The 12525-nt window shown below is 42.3% G+C and overlaps 1 protein-coding gene across 4 annotated transcripts in view; it reads right to left on the reverse strand.

Moving 5' to 3' along the window:
* Positions 1-353: 353 nt before the first annotated feature.
* Positions 354-12525, reverse strand: part of NSF (N-ethylmaleimide sensitive factor, vesicle fusing ATPase) — a 55710-nt gene continuing 43538 nt past the window's right edge. For 2 of the 4 annotated variants that reach the window (XM_015885458.2, XM_015885456.2), the window contains 4 exons: positions 8310-8444; positions 7694-7807; positions 2347-2402; positions 354-1831 (listed from right to left, as the gene is read on the reverse strand). In XM_015885458.2, the coding sequence (XP_015740944.1) occupies positions 1819-1831; positions 2347-2402; positions 7694-7807; positions 8310-8444 (318 nt within the window). In that variant the 3' untranslated portion in view covers positions 354-1818. Of the gene's footprint in view, positions 1834-2346; positions 2403-7693; positions 7808-8309; positions 8445-12525 lie in introns of all 4 variants that reach the window. The other 2 variants (XM_015885457.2, XM_015885455.1) reach the window with 1 other exon arrangement.

Raw genomic sequence — 12525 nt, forward strand, 5'->3', positions numbered from 1 at the left:
GTGGGCTACAATGGCCTTCTTGGCCAGCTCTAACACTACTCGTGGTCTACTTGTGGCCAAGCTATCCAGATTTTGGGACCTATTTGTTCTATCCATGTTCAGTACAAACTGTTCAGCAGCAGCCTGGGATTCATTTTTCTGTCTTGGAATATTAAGGTTGGAAAAGGCCACTAAGATTTACTAAGTTTCAACCACTGAACCGTTACCATCATGCCCACTAAATAATTTCCCTAAACAGACTGACCCCATCTTGCTACAAACAGCCTCCTTCCTTGACACAAGGGAGATAAGCAAGTCATCTTCAAGCACTCTAGATAGATACCTCTGTTTGACTAACACCAAAGACACGGATGTCTCCCAGTTGTGCTTTTTTATTGAATCCATTCATGTGCAACTGATCAAGATATTTATTCATCAATATAGCTCTGGACATAGACACAATAAGGTTTACATCATTTACTCTGAAATAAGTTAACGAGTGCTGCTGTCACAAGGACTAGCAGAGGAAAGAAAGGAACAAACAAACTCACAAGATCATACACAAAATGAGAGGGAATAATAACCACTGGGACTCGCAATGTCATCACAATACAACAGCACTGCCAAAGGAAAAAAGAAACCAGAGTGGAGTGACTCTGATTGCCGTAAGTATGCAATAAGAACTGCAGTACCTTCACCTTTGGGCCTGAAAAAATGCAAAGCACCCTCCTTCCCTGGGAACACCTCACTGGATACAAGCTGCTAGCCCTTAACAGCATGTCCTGTCAAGTCAAGGAAGCTACACTGACTAACACCTCATAAATGGCTTTGATTCCATGCCCCACCAAATTGAGGTATGTTCCATGAACCTTATTAAACATGTGGAGCCAAAGAACCAGAGGGAAGTATCCTTGTGCAGTCATCATAACAGCACCTCATTGACGCAGTGACTACTGGGGAAAGACCATGTAGCAAAGTTCAATACATTCCTTAGTTTAAGTGCGAAAACGTGGCAGTGCACATCTCGTGCATCCACAGAGCTTCATCTCCAAGGAGGAATTTCATCCTTTGGTAATGTGGCAGAAAATTGGGATGCAGTGAGGCCAACTAGTGCCAAAACCATCATATACAGCTCACTAATGCAGAGCTTTCAGGTTGGAATCAACACCACTAAGCCTGTTTTTGAATTAAGAACAAGTTTCAATGCTTTTAAAAATGGATTTGGAAGTTTCTTCCTCCATTCTGACCAACAAACTTCCCTGCCTCCTTCCAGTCCTTATTATCATTAGCCAGAAAACACCTGGGCAGAAAAGAAAAATGGGTATTTGCATTCTGGAAATTCTGGAGTTTCAATACTGTGGTCACTGACTCTGGGTTAGCAGCCCTGCTCAGTGTTCGGTGAGGCAGAGAATGGTATAACTGAACAAGAAAGCATTCATCAAATCAGAACACGGAGGAGTACTTTAATAAGCCTTCACCACAGGATTTACTAGAAGTCACATTTTCTTTCCTATTGTAATAACTGGATGCTGGACATAAGTGAGCGTTAGCTTCAAAACTTACAGAACATTTCCCCCATGCTAAAATCAAATGAGAACGCAGCCTTGCCTGCACAGAGACAGAAGCACGGTGTTCTAGAAGACACATGATATCTGTATATTAAAGACAAAGAATAAAGATACTGTATTGCACTAAACATGCAAATTCCACATTGGGTTCTTGGAAAAAGGGGAGCGTTTCACTTTGTCCAGTGTGTTGAAGACAGAAGAGTAAAGATCCCAGTGTATATTCTCCAGGTTGGTCACTTTTCCAGCTGCTGATCTTGCATTTGGTCCGTCTTCAGTCTAGGGAACTCTTGGAAAAGAAACAAAATCCATTAAAAAGCACACATAGGTATAAAAGCATCAAGCACACACTGGGACCCACACAAAGGCAGGCAGGACAAGCACTACTGTGAGCTCCCCCAGCATTCTACGTGCATTAGAAAGTCATTTTCTAGTAGATGCCACTGTGCTCAACTACTCCCTGTGATACCTACAGGGGAAAGGGCAGGGCATCCTCTTGGAGAGGAAAAAAAAATAAGAAATCCAAATTCAAATTTTTAGATAAATAAATGGATTTCAGCTCTAGCAGAGTCGCTTTTCATTTAACTTCAGTTATGGCCCAACATCTGAGAACTCAGGCATGCAGGTTCTCAAAGTCTTCAGAACCTCCCCCTCCCATAACCTGTATGGAAAACTGATCTGAAAGCCCTTCTGTACCAGAGGTGTCAACAGTGACACCAAATACACCCTTAAAAAAATCACCAGTCATATTTCTGACCAGAGGACAGAATTTTAACCAATGCTTTAAAATAAGAGAACTTACGTTCCTTCTTCTCTCAGAAGAGCCAAGAATTTCTTCACCCGATACTCAGGATCCATCTACACACAAATAAAACAGATTTTCTTTAGTACATGATGCAGCCTCCCAGGTAGCATAGCATGAAAATAATGCCACAAAGACAACTGGAAGTTTGGTTCTCAGAGTGTGTTGTGCTCCAACGAGTCATTTGGTCCAGAAGCTCCATGTTCTGTTTGAATTTGTATATTCTGCTGTATCTTTAATACACTGCCAACAATAAAGTGGTTTCATCCTGAGAGCAGTTAATGGTACTATGAAGCTGATGAGTAACATTGCAATCCTTCTACCCTCTTGGTGATAAACAAGCAAGTGGCTTTGCCAGAAGGTAGAACTGGGACTTATCCCACAGTGAATAAATCCTAAAACAACAGCAGTATTACCAGCAATGCAGGCAGGAAAGGAACAGCTAATGAGAATTTGTGCTAAGGAAAGCTAAAAATGTGCAACTTCGTATCATGTTAAAATAGCTCAGAAAGGTCAGTACCTCAATACTGCTGAATTATTATTATGAATCACTGAAAAAAAGATGATTTGAAGGAACTCAGTAAGGATCAATGAGCTACGATGATGGGTTTTTAACATGCAACAGAATACTGGTACTGTTCAGGGTTTAAAAAGCAAAAGACAATCTGGAGCAGTGTCTGAAATGTGTAATATGCAACCTTAAGGGAGGGACACATTGGAGAGTTTAATGGGCCACAAGGATGACTTGAGCATCCATCATACAAGGAGAAGCCATGAGAGCTAGGAGAAAGAAAGACCCGGCACTGGGATCCTGAAGGTTGAACTCTTTCAACGTGTATAAAAACAAGAAGTAAAATACAGGAAATTACATGGAAATGTAAGAGGAAGATTTTTTCTTTTAGGGTGATCCAACACTGTTAGGCATAGCCCATAGAGGCTATGGAGTGTCCATCCTTGGAGATATTCAAAACCCAAATGGATTTGAGAGAAAGGACAAAATAATACATCTGATCTTTGACCATGAGTAACAAAGTGCAATTGAGAGAGATCCCTGATCTTGTCAGGTAGAACCTACAGTGTTTCTGTAGAAAATGCCTACCTCCAAAAGGACTTCAGAGAAGTAACTCAAGAGCAGCCCACCAAGACCCCAGGCTTGGCGTCTCATGTGTGACCCAAATTCACAGGTGGATTATCCATGAGAAGACTAAAACAGATGGACAAATGAACTGCTAGGAAGCAGATCATGCTAGCAACACTTAAACGCATTAAGTAATTTTTGCATTCATATTGGACCCAGAAGGGGCCTGGTTCCCATAAAGCACTGATGTCACAGAGGACAGTGGGATGATTGTTATCATCAACACATACAATCTCTGAAGGTCTAAATTCAGTGTTGACCTTGCTTTGATCTTGATGGCTGTTATCATGTGGCATCCTGAAGCCCTTTCCAAGCAGAATGATTCTGAGATTGAAAGATTTTCAGTACTCTGCAAATAAGATGAACCAAAGAGCTGCAGTTTTGACAACTGGAAGAAGAGTAACTCTCTTCTTAGATACCTGCACTCCGAAGAAAGCACTACTGAGGGCCAAAGGCAACATCCACACAACCATCATTGACGTTTACACTGCTGGGCATGCCAGTGCCCAACAGTAAAATGCACAGAGCAGCAGCCATGAAGCCCAAAAAATAACCCATACACCAAGTGAAGCAAGAACCTATCACATCTTTAATTAACCCAAGGAACCCTGAACACTGGGCGGTGCAAGACTTGACTTCTGACCACCAACAAAAAGAACAAAGCTGGAAGAAGACAAACAGAAGAGTAAAACAGCCTGGCTCTTTCCAAGACTGCTTATCGCAATGTCTTGCAGAAGTCCTGCCAAGAGTATTATATACCTGCAAAGAAGATGGTCCTGTTGACAGGACCTTGGTGCAATCTCAGGGTACCTCAGAAAAGTCAGATGAACACTCAAAGCTCATCACAACCTCAAAATGACAGCAAAGGAGCACTGAAGCTCTTCTTTACCAGGCACATTTCACTAGTCACTAGGGCAATCTGCTGAAACTCACACTTGCCAATGTCAGTGTTCCATTTTCTAAATCAAAGATGTTGGCCTATCCCAATTCTTTTTGCTTAGACACAAGAAAGTGGCAATGGAAAAGCTGTCCATTGTCTTTACTGACAGAGCTTCTACAGAGGATTTTGGGAGGAACAGCACCTGCCTGCAATTTCTTAGCCAAACAATTAAACCAAACAGCTTATTCACAAAATGTAGATGAAAAAATGAAAAAGATAATCTGTTCTGAAAGATGAACGGAGTGCAAAGGGGAAGCAGACTCAGGACTCCTGAGTAAAACTTCAGGCAAGCCATGAAAGGAGAAATGCTTCTATCAAATTAGCTGAAAGATTTTCTAAGAGAACAAACCTGAGACCAACTCTGTGACACAGTTTCCACCACTGGAAAGAAATAGGCTGCTTCTCTCTACATAAGGCAGTACCAGCCCCAAGACATGCCTGGGTGTCCTTAGGAGAAAAAGGAACTGGAGGGACTTTATTGAACTTCAGTACAGAGAAGAGAGAATCCAGCAAGACGTGCATGTCCTTGGATACTCCTGTAAACCTATCATAAAACCTAAACTCTGGGTGTATTACTTAGGATAAGATAATATACACAGTATTTTAAGATGACTCTTAAAATAAATTCCTTAGTATGTTAAAATAATCAAAGCTGTTTGTCTGCAATGTAAGTTTTATTTACGCTAAACAGAAGTTACCAAATCAGGAAATAGTGGAGGTACAAAAAAGGGCTTTCTGGAAAGCTGCCTGGCTCCGTCGGGTTCCTACTGAGAGAAGGAGCAAGAGCTGACAATTAAATCCAAGAGCAACAAGATGGGCAGAAAAAATAAGCAGCAGGAACCAGTCCCCTGCAAGAGGAAAAGAAGGCTCACGTATCCAGGATGGGGCTGCAGGGCCAAGGTGAATCATAGAATCGTTTGAGTTGGAAAGGGCCCTTAAATGTCATCTGGTCCAACTTCCCTGCAATGAACAGACATCCACAGCTCAATCAGGTACTGCCAGTCAGTCCAAACTGATCCTGGATGTGAGGGTAGTACCTGACAGCACTATGAGGTGGTCCGTGTACTGCAGCCAAGAACACTGCAAAACTAAACTGGATTCATGTGGCACATAATGAGTGTATCCATTCATCAAAAGCTTCTTTTGAATAAGAACTCAACATCATGCCAGGACTCACAGTATAAACAAGATGACCAGAGCATAAGACACTGGATGTGAACAGTTCAACATTAAAGGGCAGGAATAGCAATAAACAAAACTTCAGGGAAATCTGACTGCCAGAAAGTGTGGGTTTACAAGGTTTGTACACGTGGTGACAAAGCAAACCAAGGCATCAAAGCAATGTGGTGGTTCACGATACTCCATTAAAGGATTCTGATACTGAAAGATGTTGAGCAAGGCTTAAATTGAAAACAACTAAAATCATTTAAACAGGGTAAGAATAGCTACAAAAGGAACATGTTGGGCTTACTCATCCAGTAAAGCAAAACACAGACTGAGGGAGTGCAGAGAAGGAAGCTGGATGCATGGCTTTCTTGCAGAGAACACATTTACCATGGGATCTAATTGCCTGCATTTTGGGAAGCACTGTACATCACTTGGAATTGTTAAGAATTTCAGGTTTCTGATTGAAGCTTGTTCTGAAAAGCTGTGTTCTACCTTGGTGGAAAATAAAAAGGATCAGAGTGTCTCATCTGATAAAATTCCACTCTCCTATAAAGCAAGTCAAACTAGATATTGTACAAATATTCTTTTCTTTAATGACAGCTTGCATTACTTTCCTGTGTTTATAGCAATTCCGTAGATAGAAGCATGCAAACAGGTCCACTATTTTGCAGTAGAACATCCTTGCATACATACATCCTTCCATACACTGTTACATACAGTTTGGGTGTAGACTGTAAGTCACATTGCTACCAGCCATGTATGCGCAGTAATACAGGTGGGTCATCAGACATCTAAGCTGACAGTAAGTCACTTGATAGGAAGAACATCGATAGTGTCACAGTTCTGCCCACCTTCTCCCAGCCTGACTGGTCACAGACTTGCCTACTATGATGGTTAAAAAACGCACAACTCCGCTTTGCACAGTGTACAGCAGCATGAAGACTCCCTATCACACCATCATAGGTGCGCACCCATGGTGTCACGCCATGGGTAGGTCTGGGTGAGCACTTTCACCCATCATTTACATAACCTTCAGTTTTGACAAGAACCAACACTTCAGGTCAGAGCAGCAACAGAAAACATCCTACGTCAGAAGAAGGAACCCATTGTCAAGGTGAACTGAAATGGGCTGCAGCAGAGTCCCTGAAGGCCTGCACCCCTTAAATACATTTAATACATGTGAGCAATGACTTACCGACTTGCCTGTAGGTATGGAATTAAAAGCCAAGGAAGAAGAAGAAAAAGTAATCTAGATAAATGACTTTATTCCCCGAGGTGACATCCAGTCAGAGCATATCCTCAGTGCTGTGCAAGTTTTAACAGAATTGTGAATAGTGAACAGAGGGATACATGACTTATATGCTGCTGAACTACATGCCTCTTAGCTTATGCTCAGCCTCTCCTAGGAAGATCTAAGGACAGTTCACTCAGCTGCACTAAATCCATTTGATGTGAAAGGAGAGCGTGTTGGGAGGGGGGAGGACTCAGAAGGGCGCTGAAATGTCAGCGCAGAGGATTAGGGCTGCACGCTACACCCTCTCATTTTCAGCATACATATACTGTCGAGCAGCAGCTTGATGGCTGCTTGCAGGCATGGGTGATGGGTGCGGGGGAGGGTTAAGAACTGCATATTTCTGCCCTGTGCAATTATTTTCTTTAAAGTGCTGAAAGTGGAAAATAAAGAGGAGAGCAGCTGAACAGCCTGACAGATTTATCTTCTTCAGGGAAGGAGCACATACACCTGCACAGGCACCTTTTCTTTAAAAAAAGTAATAAAAATCCTAAGCGATTGCTATCTGCAATCTTAACACGCTGACTGTAGAGAAGAAATTCCATGAAAAGTGAGTTAATCCAATCCCTCCCGTAGCCAGACGCTTGTCTCTGAAGTGCAGCTCTAAACAGCCCATGGGCACTGTGGTTTTAAAGATCTCTCCCCAGACCAAGACCTGGCGATTCCTTTGTTCAGAGAATTTCTTCTCACTGAAGTTCATTTCTCAATTAAACCTATTCAAAGACTCTCAAAGTAGGAGTCTGCAGACAACTGGAAACCTCTGAGACTGCTGCATTTGCTCCAGTCCTGCCTGGATCAGAAAAATTCTTACTTGTAGTGACATTTCTATCAGCATCAGCAGCTTCTTGATACCAATCCAAACAGGTTTCCCTTTGACATTCTGTGCAATGGTGCTGCGTTCCTTATCTTTAAAGTTACCCAGGAGCTGGAAAAGAAATAAAGAAATCAGGACACCGCCAGTAGGAACAACGTTACTTAACACAGGGCAAAGTGAACGAGAAGCCAGAATGCATTTTCTAGCTTAGAAGCACAATTTGTTGCAATATATCCAGACAAGGCAAAACATCCTTCAGTATCCTCTAGGATTTCCACTATGGCACAGACAAGAAGCCATTTAGAGCACAAATTTGTGAAGAATCTATAATTTTTTTTGCACCAAAACCTCTTCATTTGACGTTGTTCCAATTAATGAAAGCTTGGCATCCTCCACTTCAACTATCCCAACTATATTCATTTTTCAAAGGTATGAAAAGTGAGATCTTCCAGCCCACTACACAAACTTCTTTCCTAAATCTGCTGTTCTCTCATTTTCATTAATTTACATATAAGCAACTAATTCAGAGAATAAGAGTAACTCAGACCTACTGCAAAATCATTCATTTCCAGCAAATTTTAAGGTTATCTGTCATCCTTTAATTTTTTCTCACCTCCAAAGCTTCCATCAGCTGTTCCCCTGTTGCAATGTTGGGTACATGGATCGTGGTGCTGAAAGCATTCAACATTTCCATTTCTTGCAGGACATCTTTGCGACTGGTGGTTCCAATGATCAGGAGCTTGCGACCCTGTCGACACAACAAAGCAAGTGTCAGGAAGGGAGAAACAAGAGAGGAAGCATCCTGGGAATGCTTCAGCTAACTACAAATGAGAAACAGAAAGTGGACGTGTAAAATAGCAAGATTACACTTCTCAACATTATCAGCATCAATCATACAAATCTAGGATCACGTTCCAGAAGTCCAGCAGTAGGTTTTATAAGAGTTAAGGACAAAAGAATGAAAAACATCAACTGCCAACAAAAATCAACCTCTGCTGGACCGTTTTGTTATGCAGATTTAGATACCTGGTTGATGTTGGCTGATGGAAGGATCTGATGGTCTCATCAGGTGTCCCTTTTCCAGTTCAGCACGCACAAAGCCCATGGGCCAGGAAGATACCTAGCTGACCAAGTATTGTTCTCACTGTGCTGGTCAGAAGTTCAACCAATTCTTATAAAGAACATGAAGTGAGTTCTCCAGGGACACCAAAACTCTCACCTGATTGTGAGCCACAGAAGTTTGGCAACTAATGCTATGGAGTGCTACAGCATTTGCTCGGGAGTTACCACCCAAGGATACGTAATGTTTATGGTAGTAGATAAGACATCAACCCAGGGAATAACCACCTGAAAACTAACTCTTTGAATGATGCAACCCGAGCAACTTCTACACAGACAAAGAGCATGTTTGGTTATAACAAAAATGGAATCTCTTTTGAGGGTTCATTAGAGCCTGACAGAATTCACCAGGAAAAGATATAAACACTACAGGAACGTAATTTGGTAAGTTTCACCGACTCCAGCTTCAGGTGCCCACATGTAACCTCATTATCAATACTTCCTTCTTTGCTAACGAAGCCCAGATGACACTTACCTCCACCCAAAGCTACCTCTACTCTTGAACTCCCACAGCAACCCATTTTCTAGCTCAGCTGTAGAAAACCAAACTGCTGACAGACACATTTATTCAGATGAATCCCAAATTTGCTGTAAATCAGGCCAGCAAACAATTACTACGCACACAAGAATGATCCTGAGTGACTTATGACCACTTAGGAAAGCCACTGGAATCACTCATTGTGGCCAGTTCAGTGAAAACATTAGCCCAGAGCTAAGCAAAATTACTCAAAATACAAACACTGGGAATGGGAGAAGAGGAAAACAGAAATAATTATTTTACTGCATGAAATCTAAGTGTTTTTACGCTCTTACTTTAAAGACACTTGTCATTTCAAATACTATGTCAAATACAGTCCTGAGTTGGAGAAGTCACAGAAAAGAAACGAAGATGCATAGAAATATGGGATAATTTCCCTAACAAGACTTGATAAATTGACAGGGCATCAAAGATCAGGCTGGACGGGGCACTGAGCACCCAATCAAGCTGTAGGTGTCCCTGTTCAGTGCAGGATGGCCTTTAGAGGTCCCTTCCAACTTAAACAATTCTATGCTGACCAAATGCTGACTATGTGTTGACTACATTATCCACACTCAAGACCACTGAATGGTAGAAAACTCATCAAAACAGACGGCTTCTCTGCAAAACGGTGCTTGAAGCTTTTAACTGCTCCACCCAAAGCTTTCTTTTTCCCTTGCTTTCTTCAAAAGAAGATACGCACTTCAACTTGCTACCTCTGAACTTCAACCACTGGAAAAGGTTACTATAAAACAAGTGTAATCTCTGCTGTACCAATTACTAAAACAAAAATTAAGTGTCAGGAGTCCCCTGTACTTTTCAAGGTTTCAGGCAACTTGCTCAGCAAACAACTGCAAGACCTACAAGTCAGAAATGTTTTGCCCCAGGCACTACTACAAAAGCACACAAAGCCATGCAGGCAAACTGAAGAGGCTGACTTCATCCCATTGCCCTGCAGTGACAATACACCACAAGGTATCACTGGACTTCTTGATGTTAAGATGTACTGTTGAAGTGTCCCTGATTGCAGGTACCTTACGTTTTTTGACCCTTAATTTCTACAATAGCCATTGCAAAGGCTACAGAAGATCAGGACAGAAGTGAACTTCCAAGAATTAGGTGTAACCAGAGTAACCCCAAGTAAGAAGGAACTTGGCTCTCCAACAGCTTGAGATCGTTTGATTTCAGTCATCACTGGGTCAATATTAAGAATAGTTCCTCCATCAACACAGATGAGATGCAGGCATGCACCCAAATCTGCCTTTCTCCTGCCTATTTTCAGGTAATGAAAGTGCACGGTTTTGATCCCAATGTCAATCCGTATCAATCACGTGTCAATCCTCAGTGAGGGACGTAACTTGCCTCACTGCCTTTTAGAAGTGGACTAACCCCAGATCCTCTCTCTACTACACTGACTTTATATGAATAAAGGACATAATTAGACGGGCATGAGATTCCAAGTTCATAAACTGAAGTCGTTTTAAGTGATGGCCTTTTCAAGCAATATGAGATTGATTCTTCCAACCTCATTTTTGCTTCCTAGCAGGCACCAGATGATTGCACTGACGACCAAACTAGATCATACAAGAATGTAATAGACTGCTACAAGCAAATGAAGTCTCAACATGTCAGCAGAGTCTCAAATTACCTAATTTCAGTGCACCTCACCAGCCCCAGGCAAGAGGAGCTCAAAACACAAGTGTCAGTGGGTACTAAATAGCCTCTATTGGATACCCATTAGCTGATCACTTCCAATTTGGCCCCTTCTTCATTTTTAAGTTTTGAGAAATGGGAGTAATGGGAGTTCCCCAGGTTTACAGGTGTAAATGTAACAACCCCATTGACTCACATTGCTTCCAGTTCGCACTGAGTGATGTGGAATCAGGAATGCATATGGGATTATATCAAACAAGGAGATTACTCTCCCCTTTTCTCCGTCAACTTTCATAAATGTGAAAAATGCAGAGGATAGGAAAGGGGCTGGGGGCCTCTGGGAGCAGTAGAAGGGCATCCATAGGAATGTTCAAGAGCATCTCACTAAGCCCGACATCTCATAACACTGCACAAATTGTATGTCCAGCTTAGCGCGGGGATGCTGCAATGGTCTTTCACCCTTTGAGCCGATTGTTAGCTTTTCACAGGAACCAGCAGGGAAGCACATGTGAAACCTCTGTGGGGCTGGTGAGCGTCTCCATGCCTTGTGTGACTCTGCATGTCGATGAAGCAGCTTCGGCTTTCGGAGCTGCTGCTGCTTAGTTCTCAGAGAAGTCCTTTTCTCCCGCTTGGCTCCCCGCTGCGACAGTCCTTTTCAGGCTTTCTATCCCCCCCAGCCTCTTCTCCTGCACTCAATTGAAAGAAAGACCCAAGAGAACATGGTTTATTTTCTTCTCTTAGTCCATTTTAGAAAAGCTTTTTAATTGGTTTAAAAAAAAAAGAAAAAAAAAGATGCTAAACAAAATGCAGTGTTTTGGGGCTGGTAACAGATACCACTATTTAAGCATTGCTCAGAGGAACTCACAGTCATGAATTTAAAGCACACCCAGAAACGTTTCTCGTTTCTTTAATGCCTAACTGTGTTTACTCCCAAAATTTCTGCAAAAGTACCAGAAGGTTCAAGCATTTGCCCGTCGCACACCACCATGTTAATATACTCACAATAGGATGAGGGGAGGCCAGGAAGCAGCCTTCATCAACCAACTTAACATATACCTCAATGCATAATTAATGAGATATCATCCCAGAAATGCTCCTTACACACATAGCCTACAGTGACTGCAGGAAGCTGACTGCACATTAAGTAAACTCTCTGCATGAGATGTGACAACACTGTGTGAATACATAATCTGGGCCACAACGATGGAGAGGCAAAGCACCACTGCTGGAACACTGCTGCCCACCATCCTCAGCACTTCCTTGTTCCCATTTCCAAGCTTTTCACACCACTTGTGCTCATACTTGGACCCCCTCTGCCTGTTGGTAGAAGAAGAGGATAGGACTTGTATCTCTAGCATCCTGACATTAATTTCTTGCAGCACTGGGACAGCTCCAGTGTGAGCTCCATTTTTGTGGGGAATGAACCTTAACCGTGACCCTGGTTGGGGGTTTGGGTCTTTGGCTGGAGGAGTTGGATCCCTGGCTGGGACCAGAATGAATCTTAATGCCAAGATGCTGGCATTGGTTTGACCTCATGGAG

Source organism: Coturnix japonica, chromosome 27 (assembly GCF_001577835.2).
Source record: "Coturnix japonica isolate 7356 chromosome 27, Coturnix japonica 2.1, whole genome shotgun sequence".
NCBI lineage: Eukaryota > Metazoa > Chordata > Aves > Galliformes > Phasianidae > Coturnix > Coturnix japonica.